Source organism: Manis javanica, chromosome 13, assembly GCF_040802235.1.
Source record: "Manis javanica isolate MJ-LG chromosome 13, MJ_LKY, whole genome shotgun sequence".
Lineage (NCBI taxonomy): Eukaryota > Metazoa > Chordata > Mammalia > Pholidota > Manidae > Manis > Manis javanica.
The window spans coordinates 16,429,553-16,456,637 of NC_133168.1; the positions used below are offsets into that span (position 1 = coordinate 16,429,553).

At 39.4% G+C, this 27,085-nt stretch overlaps 1 protein-coding gene across 4 annotated transcripts in view; it reads left to right on the top strand.

Moving 5' to 3' along the window:
- Positions 1–304: 304 nt before the first annotated feature.
- The window catches only part of MDN1 (midasin AAA ATPase 1), a 163,983-nt gene continuing 137,202 nt past the window's right edge, over positions 305–27,085 (top strand). For 2 of the 4 annotated variants that reach the window (XM_073220970.1, XM_073220971.1), the window contains exons 1-8: positions 312–577; positions 8,970–9,196; positions 17,293–17,517; positions 17,871–17,978; positions 18,059–18,239; positions 20,340–20,582; positions 20,827–20,958; positions 25,606–25,709. In XM_073220970.1, coding sequence (XP_073077071.1) covers positions 479–577; positions 8,970–9,196; positions 17,293–17,517; positions 17,871–17,978; positions 18,059–18,239; positions 20,340–20,582; positions 20,827–20,958; positions 25,606–25,709 — 1,319 coding nt within the window. In that variant the 5' untranslated portion in view covers positions 312–478. Of the gene's footprint in view, positions 578–8,969; positions 9,197–17,292; positions 17,518–17,870; positions 17,979–18,058; positions 18,240–20,339; positions 20,583–20,826; positions 20,959–25,605; positions 25,710–27,085 lie in introns of all 4 variants that reach the window. The other 2 variants (XR_012124763.1, XM_073220972.1) reach the window with 2 other exon arrangements.

The window sequence follows — 27,085 nt, forward strand, 5'->3', positions numbered from 1 at the left end:
GGGGCGAATCTTTCTTCCGTATCTTATCTTTTTGCGTGTTGAGGAGGAAGCACAGTGAACTAAGGATAACACGCCCGCAGGGATTCCCTGGTTTCTGAGGCCTGGCAGAAATCTGTCCCACTGTCCCACTGTCCCGCCACACGCCCTCACGGGACATCCTTTCACCGCCAGCTTAAGCACCGCATCCGAGTAGGCATTCCTGTATCCAATCCCCTCCCGGACCTGACACGTAGTGACGCCTGCCATTTACGCAGCCGAGGGGGTGGAGCTGGGGCTGCCAAGTTCCCCCAGCCGTTGCCGTCGTCGCGGGCTGATGACGTAGAGCGCCGCGTGCTCCCCCACATGTGCCGGGTGTCGGTGTGTACTGAGTCCCGGTAGCCGCTTTCCTTGGCGTTTGGTTGGCGGCATCCACGGTTCGGGGGCTCCGAGCGCAAAGCAGGAGGCCCTTGTGGCCGCCCGGAACGGGGATCCCGCGGTCATGGAACACCTCTTCCTAGAGGTGGTCGCGCCACTGCGGTTAATCGCTGCCAAGAACGAAAAGAGCCGCAGCGAGCTAGGCCGACTCTTGGCCAAGCAGGTAAGAGAAAGAGGGCGGGCGCCTGGCGGACCCCGGTCGCTCCTCTGTGCGCGCCCTGCGGCCCTACGCGAGAAGCGGCACTTGTCACTCTGGCCCCCTCCCCGGCGCTGGCAGGTGGCGGAGGTGTCCGCGAGTGTTTGAGTAAATTGGAAGGGCCTTTTGCTTTTGTCTGGAGACCCTTCCCTTACCCTTTTCTCAGACCTACCTCTATGAGGCGATTTGACTGCGTGTGGCAAATGTGGCCATCGGAAACACATGTGGTTTTCTGTTGCTGAGATTCCGTGCCCGCCCCTTAGACATGTGTTTTACCTAAGTGTTTCGAGTCCAGCCACCCCGGTTTGGGTGCCTGTTTTTCTTTTCTGCGTGGTTCCTCCTTTTCGGCGCGTTGAGAAGCGTTGATGGATTTCGTGGTATGTGTAAGGCACCGAGACGTTCTGCAAGGAGACAGATAAATCCGTTACGGTCGTTTGCCCCCGGAGAATTTAGCATCTGTTTTTGAAGACAGTTCATAAACACAGAAAATGGGACAACTAGGGCTAACTAGGACGCTCACCGTAGTAATTATGAGGTGAATTATCAATTTTCTTGAAAATGGGTCTTTGACCTTTAAGAGTTTTCTGTCGGTGACGTCCCCCTGAGTTGAGGAACCTTATGCATTTTTTCTCATGGCATTTTAATTTTCTGTTTTGTGTTTTCTCATTCCAAATCTGTGAGCGGCTTGAGAAGAGAAAATGTGTGTGGGTTTTTTTTTCCTTACTAACTCCAGTATCTAGACCTTGCTCATTCACAAGTGCGATATGTACATGTATGTACGTTGAAAGCAGAGACAATATTTTGGGTCTGGAGTGACAGGGAACTAATTTAAAGAGCCATTTCTGTTTGGTGACAGCAAATTGAAGTGTGAAGCAAAAGGGAGGGAGGAATCGAAGATATTCTTGGGGTTTCTGGCCTGTGACCCCGTAGTAAAGGGAATCAGTATAACAAATGGCTACATCTTGAAAGAAAATTGATTTTTGGTGGGCTAAAGAAAGACAATCAGTTTGTATGAACTGAGCATATGACTATAGGCTCCTGATTATTTACTGTTGCTAGAAATATTTTCCTGTAAGTGAGCTTGAGGATTTAGAGGAGAGGTTCTGAATCTCAGGATCATGGGCCAGTAACAGGGGTTTATGAGTCCCCACCACTGTAACTGGGTGCAAGATTGGTGTGTATGTGTTGGGAGAAGCATGGAGAAATGACTTGTAGCCTTTTATTAGGTGAGGTTTTAGAGAATCTGACACACTGAAGTGTGAGAACCACTCACAGATTTCTGAGGTTGTATGGTAATGGTACTGGGCTGGAAAGCTACCAGAAATCTAGTTCAGTTGAATTAAGGAGATTGGGAAATTTATTTCTCCCTCAGTTTCACATTGTTTGTCATTCTGTCCTATCTCAGAGGTGCCTTTCAGGTTTGTTCTTTACATTTTCAGTAATAATTTCAAAGTTTTCACTTAGAGAACATTGTGTTGCCACTATTTTTCTCTTTTTTTTGGAAATAACAAAATAATTTTTATTGGAAAGCAAAGACTTTGATTTGATGACATTCCCACTGGAGTTTGGGATCTGAAGTAAGAACTGTTTACCATTGTGCTTCCGTGTATGTTCTTCATCTCAGCTGGTGACACCAGCACTCTCTCTCTCCAGCCACTTACTGTAGAGAACTGAGTGTCCTAAACTCTTTTCTCTCCTTTTCCTTCACGTAGAGGCAAGTCCTCCTGATTTTACTTCCTTAGCATTGAATTTATTCTTTTCTCTTTATTCTTACCATCACTACCATCTTACAGTTATGACTCCAGTTCCAGTGTGTGGGTTTTCCTATACCACCAAGTAATTCTCAGACACCAACCAGCTTGGTGCCCTACAGTTTAACTCAGTTATCACTGTTTACCTGGAGATAGTGACAGATCCCACAGGTTAAAGGCTCAGTCCTTCAAGACTCCCAGACACCAATTGCAAGTCCAGATTTTCTCCTGTGCTTCTGACCAACTGGCTGTAGATGGGAGGTCTCAGTGAACCCCCTCTTTGGGTTTGATTAATTTGGTAGACATAGAACTCAGAGAAACATTTACTTACTAGATCACCAGTTTATTGTAAAATAATATAATCCAGGAACTGCCAGATGAAGGAGATGCATTGGTCAAGGTATAGGGAAAGGGTGGGACTTCCAGGCCAGGCCCTCTCCAGGTGCACCACTCCACATCACCACATGTTCACCAACCTGGAAGTTTCCCAGACCAGGTTTGGGTTTTCTGGAGGCTTCATTACATAGGCATGATTTCATGACATCTTTGGCTGTTGGTGACTGAACTCAGTGTCTAACCCTTTGGAGGACAGCGGGGTAGGACTGAAAGTTCCCATCCTCTATTCGCATGTTTGGGTTTCCTGGTCCCCATCTTTGGGTGCTTTTCTGAAATCCACCTCATTAACATAACAGAAGACACCTTTAGTATTCTCATTACAGGATATTCCAAGGGTTTTAGGAACTCTGGCAGGAATGGAGTCCAAGACTAGATATGCATTATTGTACATCACAGTAGCACACATCTTTACCTCCTTGATCACTGTCTGTGTTCGGGAAGACCAAAGTGCTTAAGAGGAAACATGGGCACTGGAACTGAAGTATGGCCAAAGATCAAATCCGTTCTCTTTCAGTTGCTTTTGGGATCTGGACAAGTTATTTAACTTTCCGAAGTCCCAGTTTCTTGATATATTACATATGGTAGCTGCTAAATAGTTACAGTCAGGGACTTGGGAGCCACACTCCGACATGGATTCCTAGTTCTGTTGCTAGCTTTGTGACCTTAACCCTTTTTCTATTTTTCAATTTCCTTATCTGTAAAATGGGGATATTACCTACTTTATGGGTTGCTGTGAGGATTAGATGCCTAGAGTATATTAAGTATTGTCTATAAAAATGATTGCCATTGTTATTCCTATAAATATTGTCAGGAGAGCTAGGTAATGCACATGAAGAGCTTACTACTATGCCTGGCACATAGTGATCAGTACATGTGTGCTATAATAATTCTCAAAAGCAGATTTATTGAAATATATTTCACATACCATATCATTCATCCATTTAGGTGTATAGCCCAGTGGTTTTTGCTGTGGTCACAGATATGTACAGCTGTCACCACAGTCCATTTTAGAGCACTTTCATTACTTCACAAAGAAGCCCTCATACCTCTTAGCTCCCGTCCTCCTTCACTGTGCGCCTCCACCACCAAGCAAACACTAACCTACTTTTTTTCTCTATAGATTGTCTATTCTAGTTACTTAATATAATTATTGTTAATGAAACAAATCTGAACCTCTCACCATTCTTCCTAAGCTCTCCATTGTCTCTAGAATCAAAATGCAAGATTGCTAAAATGGTATATGAGGTGTTGTTTTATTTTTGGAAATTTTTTTACTTTTAAGAAACTTTATTTTTCATCCTTATTTTCATCTTGTTTGAAAAATTTTTTTTTTTTACCTTAAAATCTAGCCCAGTGGTCCTTGTAAGATAAATTTTAGCCAAAGTGAGCAGGTGAAGAGAGACAACAAAGGGCCAGGTAGTTTATTTGAGTTCAACTCCCGGGTGATGTTCCGTGGTCTGGGTATTAAGGCCGGGGAAGTCACACCCGGTCAGGGAGGTGGGGGTTTATAAGGGATTAGGAGGGGGAGGAGTGGGCAAGCTATCCTAGGGGGCATGTAGAGTTATGATTGGCTAAAGGTGACATAATAGACTACTGGAAACTTTTTTCCTTCCAAGAGGGAGGAGGCTGACATCTGGGTCTTAGTTGGCACATGAGAAGGATGGAATTCAGGAAGTGCTGTCCCCTTTCTATATAAGGCATGGAACTTGGGGTCTGTTCTGTTCTCCCTCTGGCATCTCTCTGTTCTGTTTGCATGTCCTTGTTTTTCCTTCCTCCAGCCTAACAGTCCTCACCTGGGGGCAAATCTGGGTACATTTTTGGTTGTTACAGTTGGTGTGGGGGTGCTACTGGCATCTAGTGTGTAGAGGCCAGGGATGGTGTTAAGCAGCTTATAATGCCCAGGGCAGCCCACACAAGGAGTCATCCAGCCTGCTGTAGTAGTGCAGACTGAAGAAAGAAACCCTAAATATATGTGCACCTAATAACAATATCAAAATACATGATTCAAAAAGTGACAGAAAAAGAGAAATAGACAAATTCACAATTATAATTGGAGACTCTATTCTCAGTGATAGAACACATACAAAAAATTAGTAAGGGTGTGGAAGACATGAACACTACTATCAACAAACCTGACCTACTTGACTTTTATAGAGTCCTCTTCCCAATAACTGCAGAACACATGTTCTCAGTGTCTGGAACATTACCAAGAAAATAATATATTAGGCCATTAAACAAGTCTCAGTAAATATAGGGGAATTAGAATCAAGCAAGGTATATTCAGTGACCCTAATGAAATTAAGTTCGGGGAAAGAAAAACCCAAAAAGATGCCAGGAAAAATGCCTAAATGTTAGAAATTAAATAACAAAATTAAAAATAACTGATGGTTAAAGAAGAAATCACTGGGAGAATCAGAAAATATTTTGAACTGAATGATAATTTTTAAAATTTGGGGGCTGCCGCTAAAGCAGTATTTAGAAGGAAGTTAACATTAAAGTCGTATATTAGGAAAGAAAGGTTTGGAATTAGTAATGTTTCTTAAGCTTTTGCCTTAGGGAAATAGAAAAAGAGCAAATTAAAACCTAAATATACAGAAGGAAGAAAACAATAAAGAGTGGAAATTAATGAAATATGAAATGGACAAGCTGTAGAGCAATCTAGAAGTTTTGTGAAACCAGAAATCTTTGAAAAAAACTGACCAAGAGTAAAAGGGAAAATCAAATTAATAGACATGAAAGAAGGCCACCGTTACAGATGGTTACAAGAATAAAAAGATACGTAACTAATATGAACAACTTTATGCCAATAAATTAGATAATTAAGATGACCAGAGTATTTGAAGAATACAGACTACCAAAGCCCACTCAGGAGATGGACAGAAACAAGCTAGGAATAGACCAAATTTCCTTAGACGGATACAGAGCATATACAAAAACAGGTATAGCTAGCATCATAGTTAATATATGAACAACCCAACTCAAAAATGGGTGAAATACTTGATCAAAAACATCATGAAAGATGATAAATGAATGGCCATTAAACCCTTGAGAAAATTCTCAACATCTTTGGTCATCAGGGAAATGCAAATAAAAGCACCAGGTACCACTCCACCTCCACTGGAATGGCTAAAATTAAGACTAAAAGCTAGAGGTCTCCAACGTTGCTGGTGTAAATTTACACATTTATATTGTGTAAACTGGTACACCTGCATTGGAAACCAGTTTGCTTCAAAGTTAAACATTGAAACATATCTTTTAGAAATTAAATTTGAACTCATTATCAAGTTAAGTATACAGTTACCATATACTTAACAGTCTCACTCTTAGGTAATGATAAGAGTAAGGAATACCTCTTTCAAAATCCTGAATATGCACAAAAGTTCATAGTAGCTTTATTGATGATAGCCGGAAACAATGAAAAAACCCATCAGCATGTGAGTGAATAAAGAAGTTGTGGTATATTCATACAGTGAAAAACTGATAATAAAATCGAATAAACAAAGCATACAAGTACATGAATAATTGTCAGAAGCCTTCTACAGGGCAAAAGCAGCTAAAATGTAAAATCCATACTGTATGATTTAATTTATATAAAGTTTTAAAGTAGGAATATCTAATCTATGATCATAAAACCGTATCATTTGTTGCCTAGGGTAGGGTGGGTGACTGAAGGAACACGAGGGACCTTTGGGTTCCAACTTTAATTGGTGTGGTGGTTACACGGGGGTGTATATATGATGTCAAAACACATCAAACTATAAATGGGTGCATTTTGTTGTATGTAAGTTATATTACAATAAAGTTGATATTTAAAAAAGTTAAATAATCTGTTTCTTCTAACACAGTTTTCCAGATTATCTCTTAAAGAAAGAGTTCCTTATGTGATGTTCTCTGGAGTTTTTTTCCCAGCCCACAAATATCCATTTGTATAACACATCTAGGACAGTGGCGTTTGTTTCATTCATTTTGTAGATGCTGTGTTTCTTTTTTTTTTTACAATGTAAACACCATATGTGGGTAAAACTAATGTTTACAGAATATCTCACCTGTTTCCAGGCATCTGCATATCAATAGGTATTCCTTAGGGGTGGGGAGAAGTTCATCTCCATATCAATGGGTAATTACCTGGGCTATGGAGGGCTTATCTGAAACCAAAAGGTGAGGGAGAGGTCTTGCTTGCTTTGGCAGAGCAGGAAAGAGAGACAGCCTGTTTGTAAGCAATAACGGGTTTTAAACTTTGTTTCTCCCTCTAACTGATTTCAGTTTTAGAGGTATTTTGTCCCTGGATTTCCTCTCCCTGGACTTACACTATATTACTTTATATTATTTTATTTTATTTTATTGAAATATTGTTGATATGTAATCTTACATTGGTTTCAGATATACACACAGCTGTTTAACATTTACCCATACTATTAAATCTTAACCCCCACTAGTGTGGTTACTATACCATAGAATCATTGGCTATATTCTCCATGCTGTGACCAACTTATGATCCAGAATTTCTGTGCTGCTTTATCCCCCATCTATCCCCCATCCTTCCCCCATGGTAACCACCAATCACTTCTCATTGTGTACCATATTACTTTTTAAATGGTACCTTTAGAGGGCTTGTTTATAGGGACATTCAGCAGTTGAAAATATGAAGCCACAACCGCTTGTGAATCATGACCAAATCTGTTACATTTCCTTGTCTCCTGTAAAGAGCAGAGCTAATTCCGAGAAAATTGTTTTCAAAGTACTGTTTTTCCCCTATCAGTGCTTTGTTCAGAATTAGGTATTTCTGAGAGAATTCCTTTCAATTTGGGAGACTTTGTAAGCTCAGGTGTAAGATTACCTTTTCTTTTCTAAGCGGTAACTTTGTAAAAACTCTTATATTTTTGAGTATGGTATTTAGGTGGCGTTCAGCTGCTCTCTTACAGATAATCATTTAGTATGAAACTCCTTAGGATGAACTGATAGCATTGGGCTTACTGAGTCAGAATATGCCTATTAGGTAATTTAAACCTGCTGTTGTATTGTCTGGTAGATTGACGTACCTGTTAGCAATATGAGACCTTTCACACACTTCTCCCTTATCCCAAGAACTAGAATTTTGTGCAGTATTTCATCTTGATCATCAAAGTGTGGCTGTCTACTCTGGGTCTGTTTTGTTTGTTTATTAGAGACTGTAGCCTTCATAGGGATATCCTCATTCATTTCCAGAACTGATTTTGCATCTCTGTCCTTGCTTTAGCAGAGTTGGCAGTTTTGCTTGCTAACTTCAGTTTTTGTGTTTAATTCTCATGTTTTTCTCCAAGAACAAAGGAGGTTGGGAAACACTGGTTTCCCTGGAGAGTGTTGGACCCTGAAACGTAGATCATTTTTCAGGGAAGCTGTGTGTAGCATATACATGGAATGCAGGTGTCAGTCCTTTTGAGACAGGGATGGTGAGTGTAGTCAGTAGAGTGAGGGCCTCTGGGAAAAGCAGGGCGGAATATTTTCAGTCAGAGCAATGTAACAATGGGCAAAGAAGTCCCTATTGAAACTCTGTTAAGCATTATGCAAAGTCAAGATCACACTAATTCTCTAAAGGAAAGATATCAGATTAAGAGTATAGACATCTTCAGTGAGATCAGTTAAAGGTCGAAAGGCCAGGAGCAACTTGGCTTGGAATGTTTAAGTGTTCCACAAGGGTATCTCAGCATAACCGTGACTTCACTGTAAAGAGCCCTACCAGACAGACAAAAGCCCAGCCCACCTAGAGGGCAGGGCAGGTGAGGCAAGTCCACACCCCTAAGTTTTTTTCATGTTCTCAAAAAATCTTCAACTGCCTATAAAACCTCATAGACAATGCACCACTATGGGCTCTTGTCTCCTCCTGGAATAAGCCAGGAGCTCTGTCTGTCGTCTCACTGTATCTCTCAGTAGAAGTCTCCCTCGCTATCCTACCTTGATTGTTTGCTAAGTTCATTCTTCCACTCTGCAAACAAGAACCCCGGCATCACTTTTACCTCAAACCCCAATGGACTGAAACTTATTTGTAACAGCCTGTACATGAAATTAATCTTTTGTTGCAAAAAACCCTCATTGTGTTTTATAAGATAAACTCACTTATGAAGTCTGGCAATTGGATATTTTCATGTGAAGCTAGGGCTCTTGGCTCCTCTGCAGCAGTGTAAATGAATACTGACTATTGCTCATATAGATACTTTGTTTTGCTTTTCTATCAGGTGTGGACACCTCAAGATCGCCAGTGTATCCTGGGTGCCTTGGCACAGTTACTTCTGGATAAGGACTATACTGTGCTGGTTGGTCGCCAGTTGCGTCCTGTCCTTTTGGATTTGCTGGAAAGGAATGCTGAAGCCATTAAAGCCGGAGGCCAGATCAACCATGATCTGCATGAACGACTCTGTGTGGCAATGAGCAAACTCATTGGGAACCATCCTGACATCCTCCCGTGAGTGAGAGTTTTTGCTCTTCACATTTTTCTTTGAGGTGGTAGAACCTGCTCTCTATTAGGAAGTGAGGAGGAGTCTGAGCTGAGAAGGTAAGAGGTGGAAATAGCAGAAAGGAGAGAGATGGGTGCTACTGTTTTATAAAAATAATCACAACAGAATACATTTATCCATCTCAGTTCAGTGACCATTTATGAAGTTTCCTTTTAGTCTTGGCCATCAGGATAGGTCTGGAAAAGTAGCCAAGATATCTCCCCTACCCTCAAGGATTATGTTATCTGTTAAGACAGGCTTATGCAAGGCAGATTTAAGGCTCTGACAGCATCCACCTCAGATAGATGAGATTTCTTGCTTGCTGGAAAGGTTGAAGGGGGTAGGTTAGAAGACTTGTAGTGTCCCTTTTTCTAACTTTCTATAAATCCATCCAAATCGGTGGTGTGAGAAGTTGTGTGGGAACTGGATTCTAATGTATTTCTCTTGTGGCCCGCTCTGTTTCCAGCTTGGTATGATTCGCCACTCCTTAGGCAGCCTGCTGTTCTCCTGCTTCTGGTCACCATATCGACGCTGAACTTAGTGCATGTGCCCAACCAACACAACGTACTAGAGCTTAGGACTCCTGGGCTCAAGCAGGCTTCCTGCCTCAGCCTCCTGAGTAGCTGGGGCTGCACACACTTGCCATCTCACCTGCCTTTTTCTTTTACTTTGGTAGTAAAATGTGGCTTCTGTGGAATAATCCAGAGACATTGAAATGAGTGTCAGGGGTTATTTCATTGAGAAGATAAAGAACTTTCACTCTAAACATGAATAATCTGTTCTGTATACTAATGGTAGCATCCATTTAAGTACATAGATATATGTTTTCTTTTTAATCTTTACATTCTAACATACTCATTGCATTTTATGACCTCATGACTCTTTCTGTTACCCCCCCAGGAAAGAGACCCTTCTCCTTAGTTTGTATATTCTCTAGGGTAAAATCTGATTGTGTTATTTGCTTGGCTAAAAATGCTTTATTGATCCATTCATCATTGCTTAGATCAGAATTTTAGAGCACTTGTTGAATATAAAGGGTCTCTAGAGAAAAGAGTGCTGTAGTCAGCTAAGTTCCGGAGGGTGCACCAGTGGGTCCCCACTTTTGTATACTTGCAGTGGACCACAGTTCCCTTTGCCCGCTAGCCCTACAGTGTAGGGCCATGGTCAGTGCACTCTGCTCATTTCGCCCCATCCTCCTGAAAGACCCCTTTGGTCGGGTGAACCACTGGGTTATTGCTTACCTGTCTGTCTGTCTGGTGCTGCCTGGTGGCCCCACATGTGCTGCCAACACCAGCTGCCAGTGCTAATAGAATACGGGCCTCCCACACCACAGCTGAATCTCGTAAAACCCATTTTTTCAATCTCCTTCAGAATATCATGAGTGGTAAATTACCAAGCCTCTGTTCCTGTTTGCTCCTTGAAGTCCAATCCTTCTCACCCATCCCCTGAATTCCCATTGTATCCTCTCACCAAGCTGACGTTCAGGTCTCTTCTCTTACCCAGCCCCTCTCGCTGTGCCCTCTGCCTGCTCCATAAACCTTCACACTCCCTTATGTACTCAGCCTCTTCTCTGAGTGTCCCTTTTGTGTCCTTGTTTTCACTGATTCATGGTGGTCTTGATGCTGTGTCCCTTCTGATATTCAGGTGGGGGCTCTTTAAGCTTGCCTTCCACATCCCCCATGTCTAGCAGGTGGCCTCCTTTTTTCTCCTGTGGAGTTTTCTGGACATTCTTTCCCTATTTGTATAACTCTTGTCTCTTGGGCACCTGCCATCTTCTGCTTTATTTTCTGCTGTTGCGATTGGTGATCATCAACTGATCTTCTAGTTCTTTGATACACTTGGCAACTGGCCCACCATCTTCTTCCCCACCCCAGCCTCTATCATCACTTGGGACACCCGAACAGTGCTGACTCTGATTCATTGACTAGCTAATCTCTAGTGAACGTCTTTGTCACTCCACTTGCCCTGCTCCCTTCAGTGGTTACACCAGGGCCTGACATGCATCTGCACCACCACCTTTGAAATCACTGGTGTTAATGCCCCATTCCTGGACTCCCATCTCCTGTCCCCTAGTTTATTTGCTCAGCTACAGTTAACACACTTCTTTCTCCTCACTGGGACTGCTAGTTCCTTCTTGTTATGTATCAGCTCCTTCCTGTTCATACTTTCTTTGTGCTGTTTGAAACTGTATTTTCCACATTATGGTTGCTGTCTTCCTGTTAATTTGTGCTCCTTTGTCCATCTCTTCAGTGTTGATGCCTGACTAGAAAACTCCCAAATTGATGAATCCACCTTCTTCTTCATGTCTGCAGTAGAGCAACTGAATCACACATCTGAGCATGGAGTTGGAGTGCCTGGATTCAAACAGCTGTTCTACACTTAGTAGCTTTGTGACCTTGAGCAAATAATCTAACCACTCTAGACTTGTTTCCTTATCTGTGCATCAGGGAAAAGAAGACCTAGTGTTGACAGACACCCTGTTCTACTCCCACTTCACAGTAGACCTGGGCAGTGAGGGTGCAGAGAGCTAAACCAATAGCTTCCATTGCAGACCAACACACACAGGGAACAGAGGAGTTTGCTCTAACATCTTCCTACTCTGGGTTTCCTTCCAGTCATTCATGCCAAGGAATACAGTAGGAGAAACAGCAAGGATGTATTAGTATATCATTTATTTACCTTTACTGACTTGACCCAAATCCATTGAGAATCACCATGTCTGCAGTACACATAAATTCTGAAAGTAGGCTTATGTCCTTAAAATTTTTTTAATTATTGAGAATGGATGTATACTTTTTTTTTATTGTAGTAAAAAACACATAAAATTTATCATCTTAACCAATTTTAAGTGTACAGTTTAGAAGTGTCAATCTGTTGTTGTAAAAAGATCTCCAGAAGCTTTTCATCTCACAGAACTGAAACTGTGTACCCTTTAATCAATTTCCCTTTGCTCCTCTCTCCCCATACCCTAGTAACCACCATTCTACTCTCTGTATCTATGAATTTGACTACTTTAGGTACCTTATTTAAGTGGAATCATACAGTATTTGTCCTTTTATGATTGGCTTATTTCACTTAGCATAATGTCCTGAAAGTTCATCTGTGTTGTCACATGTGACAGGATTTCCTTCCTTTTTAAGGCTGCACAGTATTCCATTGTATGTATACACCAAAATTTATTGATTCATCTATCAAAAGATTTTTGGGTTGCTTCCACCTCTTGGCTATTGTGAAGCATGCTGTTATGAACATGGCTGCGCAAATATATTTCTTTAATACAGTGCTTTCAATTTTGGTTGTATACCTAGAATCGAGATTGCTGGATCATATGGATCAGTGCATCATCTGATGCACAGTATTGCAGTTTAATTAAAATAATAGGTTTGCTCCATGGGGGAAAAGAAAAGATGGTAGTTCTATTTTTATTTTTTTAAGGAACTTCCATACTCTTCTGTAGTGGTTGTATCATTTTACAATCCCACCACTGTACAAGCTGGTTCTAGCTTCTCCACATCCTCACCAAAAATTGTTATTTTCTGTTTTTTTTGATAGTAGCTATCCTAATGGATGTGAGGTGATAATCTCATTGGGGTTTTGGTTTGCATTTTCCTGTTGATTAATGATGTTTCTTATTCTTGTTGGCCATTTGTATATCGTTTTTGGAGAATGTCTTCAAGTCCTTTCTCCATTTTTTAATCAGGTTATTGGATTTTTGTTACTGTTGAGTTGTAGTTCTTTATACATTCTGTATATTAATCCCTTATCAAATACATGATTTGCAAATATTTTCTTCTGTTCTATAGGTCGTCTCTTTGCTGTACTGATTGTTTCTTTTGCTGTATGGAAGTGTTTTTGTTTGGTATAGTCCCATTTGTCTGTATTTCTTTTGGTGTCATATCCAAAAAAATCATTGTCAAATCAAATCCAGTTTTATGAAGCTTTTCCCCTGTGTTTTCTTCTGAGAGTTTTATAGGTTTGAGTCTTAACACTTAAGCCTGCAATTCATTTTGAGTTAATTTTTTATATGGTGTAAGGTAAAGGTTCATCTTCATTCTTTTCATGTGGTCATCAGTTTTCTCAACACCATTTGTTGAAGAAATTTACCCATTGTGTGGTCTTGGACCCTGTCAAAGATAACTTGATTATATAAATTGAGGTTTATTTCTAGACTTTTTTTCTGTTAGTCGGTGTGTTTGTCTTTATACCTGTACCATACTGTTTTGGTTATGTAGTTTTATAATATGTTTTGAAGTTAGGACATGTGACTCCTCCATCTTCTTTTTCCAAATTGTTTTGGCTAATTGTGGTCCCTTGAGATTCCACATAACTTTTAAGATGTTGTCGGTTTTTTAAAAATTTCAAAAATGCCTTTGGGATTTTAAATTTGTAGATCTCCTTGGATGGTATTGATATCCTAACAGTATTGTTTTCTATTCCATTAACATGGGATGTCTTTCCACTTATTTGTGTTTTTCTTTCAGCAATGTTTTGCAGTTTTCAAAGTACAAGTCTTTCACCTTGTCGGTTTAGTTTTCTTTCCAAATATTTTATACATTTGATGTTATTGTAAATGGAATTATTTTTTTAATTTGCCTTTCTGTCTGTTCATTACTAGAATATAGAAATCTGACTGATTTTTGTGTGTTGATTCTGTGTCCTGCAGTTTTGCTCAATTCATCTAATCTAACAGTTTTTTTTGTTGTTGTTGTTGAATCTTTATGGTTTTCTACATCTGAGATCATGTCATCTGTGACCAGAGATAATTTTATTTCTTCCCTTTGAATTTGTGTGCCTCTTATTTCTTTTTCTTACCTAATTGCTATGGCTAGGACTTAGGGTACTATGCTGAATAGAAATGATGAAAGAAGGCAGCCTTGTTCCTGATTTTAGAGAAAAGCATTCAGTCTTTTACCAGGAAACATGATGTCAGTATGGGTTTTTCATATGGCCTTTATTGTATTGAGGTAGTTTCCTTGTATCACTGGTTTGGTGAGTTCTTATCATCAAAGGGTCTTGAATCTTGTCAAATGCTTTTTCTGCACCAATCAAGAGCATCATGTGGTTCTTTTCCTTTATTCTGTTGACATGGGATTACAATGATTGTTTTTCATGTTAGTCCATCATTGTGTTCCAGAAATGAATCCCACTTGGTCATCGTGTATATCTTTTTAATGTACTGTTGATTTTGGTTTGATAGTATTTTGTTGAGTAGTCTTGCATCAATATTAATTGGAATTTTGATCCTTAGTTTTCTTTTATTGTACTGTCTTTGTCTGCCTTTGGTATCAGGGTAGTACTAGTTTCATAGACTGAACTTGGAAGTGTTCCCTCCTTTTCAACTTTTTAGAAGTGTTTGAAGAGGATTGGTATAAATTCTTCTTTAAATGTTTGGTAGAATTCTCCAGTGAAGTCATGTGGTCCTGGAATTTTCCTTGTTGAAAAGTTTTTGATTATTGATTCAATCTCCTCATTGGTCTGTTCAGATTTTCTTGGGAGATTGTGTTTCTAGGAATTTAAACATTTCTCCTAGTTATCCAAGTTCTTGACATATACTTCATAGTATTCTCCTATAGTTTGCTTTATTTCTGTGGGATTGGTGGTAATATCCCCTCATTTCTGATTGAGTCTGCTATCTTTTTTTCTTAGTTAATTTAACTGTTTATCACTTCTCTTAATCTTTTCAAAACCAGCTCTTAATTTCTTCCCCGCCCCCCCATTGTTTTTCTATTCTCTATCTCTGCTTTAATCTTTATTATTCCTTCTTTCTGTTAGTTTTGGGTTTAGTTTGTTCTTTTTCTAGGTGATTGGGGTGAGATCTTTTTTAATATACACAATTTATAGCTATAAACTTCCCATGGGTTTTTGGTATGTTGTGTTTTTGTTTTCATCGGTGTCAAGGTAATTTCTAATTACCCTTTTGACTTCTTTGACCCATTGGTTGTTTAAGAGTATGTTGTTTAACTTCCACTTATTTGAGGATTTCCCAGTTTTCTTTCCTTTGTCAATTTCTAGTATTGTTACATTGTGATAGGAAAAGATATTTTGTATCATTTCAATTTTTAAAAATTTGTTGATACTTGTTTTTTTGTACTCATGTAGTCTCTCTTGGAGAATGTTCCATGTGCATGTGTGAAGAATGTGTATTCTGTTGTTGGGTGGAGTATTGTATGTATGTTCAATCCAGTTGGTCTATAGTTTTGTTTATGTCTTCTGTTTCCTTATTGATCTTCTGTCTTGGCCTATCCATTATTGAATGTGGGGTGTTGAAGTTTCCCACTTGTTGCATTGCTGTTTATTTTTCCTTTCAATTCTGTCAAAGTTTGCTTCATATATTTAGGAGCTCTGATGTTTGGTGGATAAGTATTTAAAATTGTTTCATTTTTTTGGTGAATTGACTTTATATGTCCTTTTATCCTTATAATGTCCTTCTTTGTCTCTTTTTGTTTGTTTCCTGTTTTATTAATTTATTTATCTATTAGTAAGGTATCATTGATATACACTCTTTTGATGGTTTCACAAGAAAAACAGTGTGGTTATTACATTCACCCTTATTATTGAGTCCCCCTCCATACCCCATTGCAGTCACTGTCCATCAGTGTAGTCGGATGTCGCAGAGTCCCTATTTGTCTTTTCTGAGCCACACTGTCTTCCCCATGACCCCACGCACACCATGTGCACCAATCATGATACCCCACAATCCTCTTCTCCCTCTCTCTCCACCTGCTTCCTCCTTTGTTTGTTAACTTTTTGATTTAAAGTTTGTTTTGTCTGATATTAGTGTAGCCATTTCTGCTTCCTTTTGGTTTCCATTTCCATGAAATGTTTTTTTCTCTTCATTTTCAGTCTATGTGTGTCTTTAGAATCAAAGTTAGCTTTTATATAGCATATAGTTTGATGGTGTTTTTTAATACATTCAACTATGTCTTTTTAGTAGGATATAAGCCACTTAAATTTAAAGTAGTTACTGATATCAAAGGACTTTTTATGTAGGTACATTCCATTTTTTGAAAGTTTGCTTTGTGTCACTTTAATTTTATGAAAGACCTACATGATTACCTGTTTTTGCTAACTGAAAGAAACCAAAAGAGCATTTTCCTTTTATGGAAAAGGGTGGAGAGTGAAAGTAGTCTGTTTTGCAGTGAGTCATTATAGAGGCAATGTGCATCCCAAGCAGCGAGAGTGACCCTAACAGGCTCCTTCCCTGGGAACTACACTTGGTGTGTCAGCAGGAAGCTGACCTACCTTTGAAATATGTCTGTGGCCATCCATGCTTTATCTTGGTTTATTTTGTGCTTCCGTTAGAAAGATGTGTCCTCAGGTATAAGAAAAGCCTGAAAGGTTATTTTTTGAGTCTGGGAATGCTAAAAGTTCTTTCCATATATATTAATGGGAATTGCTTCTTTGCTTTATGCCATTTGGGCTTATGAAAGATTTCATAGGAATGCAGATAGTGGGGGAGACCTGCACTGCCATTTTATTGTTTTCTGTATGTCTTGTAGCTTTTTTGTCCCTCTTTCCCAGTACTGTCTTCCTTTGTGTTTCATGAGGATATCTCCTCTTCATCCTTTTAAGATGTAACCAAAGCATCTCTTCTGAACTCCCAGAAGTACCTTTGAATACCTGTTATTTCTGGTAATATTAAGATTTCTGTTGTCTTTTTTCTTTATGCCCGTTATTGTTTCCGTAAGTGATTGTCTTTATTACTAGATAGCAGGCTCCTCAAGGAAAGTATCTCCTTGGTTTTGTACCCCCAGTACTCAACAGTGTTTGGCTCATGGTGAGAAGCCAATAAATATTTTGTGAAAGGGAGTGCATTGTTACTAGTAAACACTTGCAGTGAGTACTTATGATTTCTGTATCCTCTCAGATACCTTATGCCCATAGTCCTGGTTCCTGAACTTGAGCAGGATACAGTCTTAGTACTGGGTGGCTTTAGCATTCTTCTCTTTTAGTTCTCAGACCCTTGAAATTTCCTGTTATCTCATACTGCGGTCCTGTTTCAAAGTGGAGATGTATACTTTGATATCCTCACCAGCAAGTGAAAATGCTCTCTCTCTTTCTGAAGGTTTTCTCTGAGGTATTTCAAGGACACTTCTCCAGTCTTTCAAAGGCTCTTCCTAGAGAGTTCAGATGCTACTTCAGTCCGCTATGGGCGCAGGCGGATGAAGCTCCGGGACCTAATGGAAGCAGCTTACAAGTTTCTGCAGCAAGAGCAGTCTGTGTTCCGGGAGCTCTGGGACTGGAGCGTGTGTGTCCCTCTCCTCAGGAGCCACGACACATTGGTCCGCTGGTGCGTAGCTGTTGGACTTTTCCTGTGCCTTCAGTGTGGGCATGATAGAGGGAGTAAAGAGTTGAGTGCATGAGCAGAGAGGTGAAGCTATTTAAAATGTGTTGTTTCTGTTCCTATTCCTTTTCCTTAATCATGTGTGACTTCAGAGGAAACAGAGATGATATGAATGGCGTGCCACTCTTTGCATGTTCTGTTGAGTGAATTCATTGTGCCTGATTTGTATTTTCTACTCTTAAGTGTATCATGTTAATTCTGCAAGATTTCCTTTGCTTGGGTTTGGTTGTCTGGTGTGTGTTCTTAATTCCTTAGGATCCACTGCAGGTCCTGAATTTATGTTCTTTTGTTTTATTCAGGTACACAGCCAATTGTCTTGCTTTGGTTACCTGTATGAGTGAGGAACACAAGTTATCATTCCTTAAGAAGATTTTCAGTACTGAGGAGCTGATTCATTTCAGGTTGAGGTAAGCAGGAGTGTTCCTGGAGATCCTGATGTGGCTTTACTGTGCATTAAAGTAATTGATGAGATCCTCATTTCTGTCAGGTTACTGGAAGAGGCCCAGCTGCAGGACTTGGAGAAGGCCTTGGTTTTGGCCAATCCAGAAGCCTCCCTTTGGCGCAAAGAAAAGGAGCTGCGGTACTTACAGGGACACCTTGTTTCATCTGACCTTTCCTCCAGGGTGACTGCGGTCTGTGGTGTGGTGCTGCCTGGGCTTGGAGAGCAGGTATGTCAGGATCAGTAGGGGGTGTACCACCTTCCCCCTCCTAAACAGTGTGCTTTTTCCCTTGGTTGGGCTCTGTGTTACAGGTGGGAGCCAGATTGAATTTGCCAAATTGCTATTCCATTTACAGAAGTGTTCAGGGAGAGACTAAGAGAAATTCACCCATGCCCTTCCTCTCTTGATATTCCCTTTGTTCCTGTTTAATGTTAAATTAGAAAATGTCATGATGCCTCTGTGATGCTTTGAACTTTAGCAAAGCCTTTCCATATACCCTCTCATTTATTTGCCATGACCACCATGTACGGTTGGGTAGCACAAGCTGTTGCGCCGTGTTTATGTACAACAAAGGTGGCATGACTTGCCTAGAGACCCTTGGGTCGCCCTTTGGCAGAGACAGGAGCAGGCCCAGGTATGACTCCTGCAGCCTCTCTCAGAACATTCCCTTTGCCTTTTGTTTGGGGCCCTAGTATCTGTAGTAAACTTCCTCCTGCCATTTGAAATGACCTTCTTTCTAAGAATATGGCTCCAGACCACACCTTGGAAAGGCTTATAGATCATAACCTGGTTCCATAAACTGAAACCATTGGGAGCCAGTCTGTTTTTCCCCAGTAGCCTTTAGTCAGCTGTCATTTTGTCTGATGGTCAGATTCACCCAGTTTTCTTCTTGGAGAAGTCCTGGGTCATTCCTTGAACCATCAGTTTGTCACCAGGCAGTACAGTTTTTAAAAAAGTATAATATACAGGTAAAAAGTGCCCATCTTAAATATACAGATCAATGATTATTCATAAATTGAATATATCTGTGTATCCAGTACTACGACACTTTGGAAGCCCCTTGTGTTTCCCTCTGGTCACTAAGAGACCCCACCCCTCTTTAACTACTCTTCTGATACAGATTAAGTTTGGAGTATTAGGATTTTCACATAGTTTGGGGTGGGTAGCAGTGGTAAGGCACTGGGGCAGAAGTGCAGAATGGTGCTATGGCTCAGCCTGTCTGCTAAATTGCTGAGAATAACAGCCCTGCAGAACGTTCAAGAACTCCTAGCCCTGAGTCTCAAATTGTCCTCACATATCTTTAGGAGATTAGCCATGTTTGAAAAGTTACTATTCTTAAAAGTTAGTAATCATACTGCTTTTCCAAGAGACTCTTTTTCCATGTTATATAAGGTGCATTTTCATTTAAAATTTTAAATAAAGAAAGAGAGAGAGAGAGAAAGAATGTTTGTGATGAGAAATATTATATATATTTTATATATATTTGTCATCACAAACATTTTTAAGTATTTATTTCAGGGGTGTTAAGTATATTCACACTGTTAAACAAACAAACTCCGGAAGTTTTTCATCTTGCAAAATCAAAACACCAACTCCATTAAACATACTAGGTGCGTTGTCATATGTAGTAAACTTTTGTTATAGAAAGTGTCAAACATGGTCCAAAGTAGAAACAATAGGGTAGTGAGTCCCCATGTATCCATCACCCAGTTTCAGTAGTTATAAACTCATGATCAATTATGTTTCATTTGTATTTCTGCACACTTTCCCTATACCATATTATTTTGAAGCATCTCCCAGATAGCACATCATTTCATCCCAAATATTTTAGTACAGATATGTAAAAGAAAAAGACTTCAAAAACACCTGCAATATTCTTTATGACACTTGAAAAAAATTAACTATTTTATAATATATAATTTTCTTTTAGTGTCCATATGTCCCTGATTATATCATAAATATTTATAATCTTAGATATGAGTTCCTAGAATATGGTGAGAGGAAGAAAGATTAAAATCCAGTCATGACAGATGAGGTTTGCCTCCATTCCCATGTGTCAACTCTTTTGGCTTAAACTTTGGGAAACTTTTCATGAAAGTTGTTAGCAAATTTTGCCTCTCCATCCCCAGGGGCTGGGGAAAGAATAAAAAGTAAAAGAGTCATTTCCTTGCTTTGGATAACACTCCTGTTGTCATACTTCTGATGCTACTAATTTATTGGTAGAATTTTATGCAGTGGCTAGTGGCAGCATTGTTCTGTAAATTAATTAGTGCCCCTTGGAACGTCGAGCCTTCTTGACATGCCTTTATTTCTCACTTGTTTCCCTAGGCTGGTAATGGGACTTCACCTCGTGAGCAGGAGCTGGCACACAGGTCTTATGTTCTGGTTGAGTCAGTCTGCAAAAATCTTCAGACCTTGGCCATGGCAGTGGCTTCTCAGAATGCTGTATTGTTGGAAGGACCAATTGGATGTGGCAAAACTTCCTTAGTTGAATATTTAGCTGGAATGACAGGTAGAAGGAAGCCCCCTCAGTTTCTCAAAGTCCAGCTCGGAGATCAGACTGACAGTAAGGTAATTAAGAAATGGCAAATATTGGTGGATTAGCATGTTTGTAATTATTTGCACTGAAGTATTGTTTCTGCTAAGGGGATATGAGAAGAGTTAATGGTCATTCTCATAACTGATGGGACCAAGGTGTAAAAACTTAAAGTGCTTGTTTACATCCCTATTGGAAGTTTAATGGAATTAACCAAAGGTTGTATGTAGCATTGCCACCGCAGGTATGTGGTTTCGATACATTATCCTTTTTCTGCAGATGCTGTTGGGAATGTATCGCTGCACAGATGTCCCAGGAGAGTTTGTGTGGCAACCTGGCACCCTGACACAGGCAGCCACGAAGGGACACTGGATCCTTCTGGAGGATATTGACTATGCCCCATTAGACGTGGTATGTCATCTCACTGATTACTCACTAATTTCCTGTGTTTGAAGAGCATTTTGTTAATATTTTTAATATCTTAATGATTCTGTGAGATGGTTTAAGTAACATAACTAGAGATGATATGTCATAAGAAGCTCATTCCTGATTAGTCACCTTATCTGGTTTGAGGTGTTGGATTACTTGGCTGCTTTCTTTTTTGGTAGAAAATGGGTAAAATTCTGCTTGTGCTGCCTCCTTCCGTATAGCAGGCCCTCCTCCTCCCTGGTGTCATGTTTATTTTCCATACTCTCAGTTACCTGCAGTCAATCGCGGTCTGGAAGCTGATGATCCTCTTTCTGATTTACCATCAGAAGGTGAATAGTAACCTAATGCAACATCACAATGCCTACATCATTCACCTCACTTCATTTTACAGTCTATACAGGGAAACATCTTACCCATGTTACAGGTACTTTAAGAACTTAGACCCTGCTTCCCACCTATGGTATCTGTAGAGCTGTGGGAGCAGTGGGCTGAGGACAGATGGAGGAGATGATGTAATAAGAATGTGCTTGTTTTTGTTCCATTAAGGAAAATATAGTGGATGTGTATTTTCACCTATACTGTAGGATGCCTTTTTGTTCTACTGATTGTGTCCTTTGCTGTACAGAAGATTTTTAGTTTGATGTAATCCCACTTGTTCATTTTTGTTTTTTCTTCCCCTGCTTGAGCAGATATGTTCATGAAAAAGTTTCTCATGTTTATATTCAAGAGATGTTTGCCTATGTTGTCTTCTAAGAGTTTTATGGTTTCATGACTTATATTCAGATCTTTGATCCATTTTGAGTTTACTTTTGTATATGGACTTAGACAATAATCCTGTTTCGTTCTCTTACATGTAGCTGTCCAGTTTTGCCAACACCAGCTGTTGAAGAGGCTGTCATTTCCCCATTGTATGTCCATGGCTACTTTATCATGTATTAATTGGCCATGTATGTGTGGGTTTATATCTGGGCTCTCTCTTCTATTCCATTGATCTATGGGTCTGTTCTTGTGCCAGTACCAAATTGTCTTGATTACTGTGGCTTTGTAGTAGAGCTTGAAGTTGGGGAGCATAATCCCTCCAGCTTTATTCTTCCTTCTCTGCATTTCTTCGGCTATTTAGGGTATTTTGTAGTTCCATATGAATTTTAGAACTATTTGCTCTAGTTCATTGAAGAATGCTGTTGGTATTTTGATAGGGATTGCATTGAATCTGTAGATTGCTTTAGGCAGGTTGGCCATTTTGTGAATATTAATTCTTCCTACCCAAGAACATGGGATATATTTCCATTTACTGGTGTCCTCTTTAATTTCTCTCAAGAGTGTCTTATAGTTTTCAGGGTATAGGTCCTTCACTTCCTTGGTTAGGTTTATTCCTAGTTATTTTATTCTTTTTGATGCTATTGTGAATGGAATTGTTTTCCTGATTTCACTTTCTATTAGTTCATTGTTAGTGTATAGGAAAGCCACAGATTTGTTTTGTATCCCGCAACTTTGCTGAATTCCGATATTCTAGTAGTTTTGGAGTGGATTCTTTAGGGTTTTTTATGTACAATATCATGTCATCTGCGAACAGTGACAGTTTGACTTCTTCCTTACCAATCTGGATGCTTTATTTCTTTGTGTTGTCTGATTGCTGTGGCTAGGAACTCCAGTATTATGTTGAATAAAAGTGAGGAGAGTGGGCATCTTTGTCTTGTTCCCGATCTTAGAGGCAAAGTTTTCAGCTTTTCACTGTTAAGTATGATGTTGGTTGTGGGTTTGTCATATATGGCCTTTATTATGTTGAGGTACTTGCCCTTTATACCCATTTTGTTGAGAGTTTTTATCATGAATGGGTGTTGAATTTCATCAAATGCTTTTTCAGCATCTATGGAGATGATTATGGGATTTTTGTCCTTTTTAATGTAGTAGATGATGGATTTTTGAATGTTGTACCATCCTTGCATCCCTGGTATGTATACCACTTGATCATGATGTATGATCCTCTTGATGTATTTTTTTATTTGGTTTGCTAATATTTTGCTGAGTGTTTTGTGTCTATGTTCATCAGGAATATTGGTCTGTCGTTTTCTTTTTTTGTGGTGTCTTTGCCAGGTTTTGGTATTAGAGTGATGCCGCCTTCATAGAATAAGTTTGGAAGTATTCCCTCCTATTCTATTTTTTGGAATATTTTAAGGAGAAGTGGTGTTAGATCTTCTTTAAAAGTTTGAGAAAATTCAGTGGTGAAGTCATCTGGTCCGGGAGTTTTGTTCTTGGGTAGTTTTTTGGATGTGTATTTTCACTGTTAAAAAGACCTCTTTTCTGTGTACATGAAATTTAGCTGTGGAGGCTTTCCATATTTCTTCTGTAACCTATGACCAAAAAAATGTATTGCAGAGTGAAAATTTTTACCTTTGGGCAGATTTTTCTGAGATTTTAGTTTTCTTTTAACATGAACCCTAAAGTTACCTGCATATGGATTTTCCCTTCTTAGATATGAGACTAATGAGAGAGAAAGTGAGAGAGAGAGAGAGAAAGATTGAGAATGAGTGGTGTGTGTGTGTGCGTTGGTTTAGGGAGATATGAGGGGAAGGAGTGGCTATAAATACATGTGTATTATAATGGTTTTGGAGTCTGATGAGGTACAGATGTAATGGGGTTATTGGCCCAGAAATGGCCTCACAGTTTGGTCACTATGTTCTAGGATCTTAATGCACAGGTTTATATTGGTGGAAATTCAGTTGTCTTAATAAGCCCAGGGCCAAGGCTGACTCCTACCAACAAGAAAATAAAAGTAAAATACAAACCGCAAGGCCAATTTAAAAGTATTTGTTAAGTCTTTTCCTTTTCTAGTGCTTTCTTTCCTGGGCAATTTCTTGAGAAATCACAAATATCTAGGAAGTCTTTAGGATTATGATCATGGAATGAGAGCCAAAGAAGGTAAAAGAATGTAAGGGTTATTCCATCCTGGCTGTGATGGAGCCTAAGGATCTAGCTCTCTCTGTCCCATAGCTTGTACACTCTGTGGTGACCAAGTCCAGAGTCAAGACCAAACCTGACAGTTTTTGTCTTGGTCTTCCTTTGGCAGCATCTGATAAACATGAGAAAATGCCTGTACTTTTGAGTTCCATTTTGTGCAGATCATTCCCCTTCTGTTAATACATTTGTTTCCAGGGTTGATTTGTTCAGCTGATTATATTTAAACTTAATTATCCCTCTGGTGAAGTTTTGTTTACTTTAAAACATACCTGGATCCCTTGATTATTTTGTTCTTCCCCAAACTTCTTCGTGAACAATTAACCTAGTACTGTTTTAAGGTAGCTTTCATAGATCTCAGTCCAGATGGTTTTCTTTCGTTTCAAATTTTGTTATCTTGAAGTCATCCCAATATTATTTTTGGCTTTCCTATTAATTTCTGGCTATGTATGAAATAATGACAATTAATAAAATGATGTCTGATATTTTAGAATTCTTCCTCGACTCTCTTCTATTCTTGCTTTGTTCTTTTTCTTTTCAAACTTCCCCTATAAATTCATGTCCCAGATCCATATGTCTACTCCATACTTTTCTTAAAAAAAAATCTCTGCTTGGATGTCCCTTACCAGTGTAAGTTCAACATGTCCAAAGTGGAACTTGTCTGCTCTTTCTCAGACCTTTATGAGAAAAGTTAGTTAGCAAGCCAGCATGTTGGTGTTTCTTATTTTGTCTTATAGTGCTTAGTACTTTTTTTCTTGTGTCTTTATTCTCTCCTATCTTACTGCCGTAGCACAGGGCTTTTAATTTTTTCCATCTATTTTTATCTATTTATCTATCTTATTTTTATCTGTCTCATTTTTAATCTATGTAGCCACCCACACATCCATCCATCTATCCATCTGTCTTACCTGTCTTGCCTTTGTCACTTGACTGGTGTCCTTTTCTGCATCTTCCCCTCCATTCTAGCTCCCTTTCAGTTTATTTTCCATATTATTGCATAGTTGGCTTTCAGAAGTAAAAAATGTAATTTCTTTTACCCCAGCCAATATCATCTGAATAGCTTCATGATAAAATTCAGCACAGGAGAGTTTTTACATCTACGTCTAACCTCCTGTTTTTGCACTACTTCATGTGCACATGCTGTCCTATCCATAACAGAATTCTCTCATGCCATACGCTTAAGCATGTGCATTTTTATCTGAATATTTTTGCCTGTAGTCTATGTGCTATTTCTTTCCCACCAAACCCGGCTAATTCCTGTTTATACTTTAAAACTCAGTGAATGTCATTAACAGTGGATGGTTTCACTGCACTGCTTATTCTGATTTATAGCCACCTCTGTCTTCACATATTACTTTGTACACCCCTGGGGTCACACTGATAGTACTGTGTGGTGATTTGCATGGCTTTCTCCCATCAGATGCTAGTCTCTCCAGCCTCACTCATGTCTGGATTTTTAGTGTCTTTCTTTGGCTCCATAGGAGGCACCTAGTGAATGTTGAACAAATAAATTCCTGTGCTGGAGTGTAGGTGGCACAAGACACTCACACCTGCTGTTTGACTCCAGTTCACATTATGAGAACAGGGATTTCCTTTAAAGATGTGTTCATCATGTGGAGAGAGGGTTGTTTTGTTTTTTGTTACTTCTGTAATCAGTGGGGTTTTGTGCTTTAGGTTTCTGTGCTGATCCCTCTCTTGGAGAATGGAGAGTTATTGATTCCTGGCCAAGGTGACTGTCTGAAAGTGGCTCCTGGATTTCAGTTCTTTGCAACCAGGAGGTATGTTCTTTCTTCCCACTGTGGAGCCTCTTCCTTATAAGTCAGCACTCTAGAGTGCTGAGTACCAAAGTCTGGTAATAGCGCTCATTGGGCCCACTTTAAGCAAGGTTATTTGTGACTGATCACAGATCACACATACTCATTCTGGACTATTTCAATTGGAGATAATTTAGAAAATATAAGCTATTTTTTCTCACTTAAAAATTACTTATCAGTTTTAAGAAACTTGTTCTCGTTTTTAAAAATAATGAGGTGAGACTGTTATCAGATAGCTCTGACACTGTCAGGTCGAGTCCTGACACTCACACTTTTTACCTTTGTGTAAGTACCTTGCTTACCTGATTATATTGGAGCTAATAATACCTACTTTACAGCTTGTTGTAGCTGTAAAGATGAGATGAAATGATTTCCACATAATAAGTGTCTAATTAATGGCTAGATGTGGTGATGGTGATGTTTATGACATGCAGATTTGAAGCAGTTAAAAAATTGAATATTGGTGCAGCCACTATGGAAAGCAGTGTGGAGGTGTCTCAGAAAACTAAAACTAGAAATAATGTATGACCCAGTAATTTGACTTCTAGGAATTTACCTGAGGAAAACAAAATCCCTGATTTGAAAAGATATGTGCACCCCTGTGTTTATTGCTGCACTATTTACAAGAGCCAAGATATGGAAGCAACCTAATTGTCCATCAGTAGATGAATGGCTAAAGAAGATGTGGTACTTATACACAATGGAATATTATTCAGCCATAAAAAAGAAAGACCCTGCCATTTGTGACAACATGGGTGGACCTAGAGGGTATTATGTTCAGTGAAATAAGCCAGATGGAGAAAGACAAATACCATGTGATTTCACTTACTTGTGAAATACAAAAACAAAACAAAACAAACCAAACAAAATAGCAGTAGACTCATTGACACTGAGAAGTGACTGGTGGTTACCATGGTGGAGGGGTTGGGGTAGGTGGGTGGGAGGGTGAAAGGGATAAAGGAGCACAAAAATTCTCAATCATAATGTAAGTTGGTCACAGGGACAGTAGTACAGCATGGAGAGTATAGCCAGTGATTCTAGATAATAACAGCACTAGTTGGGGTGGGGATTTAATAATGTGGGTAACTGCTGAACCACTATGTTATGTACTTGAAACTGATACAAGATTATATATCAACTATACTTCAATTAAAAAAACATGAATATAAGCATCAACAAAGGACTAAAAGCTAAACAATCTTAGTGTATGTCCCTGTCTACATTTTTTAATACCATGAAAGCAGTGGTCTATTTCTTACTACTAGTCTATTCCTGTACAGTTTCTCCAACATCTTAAAATACCTGAGTGAAACTAATGTTGCATCATGTTTAGTGATTAC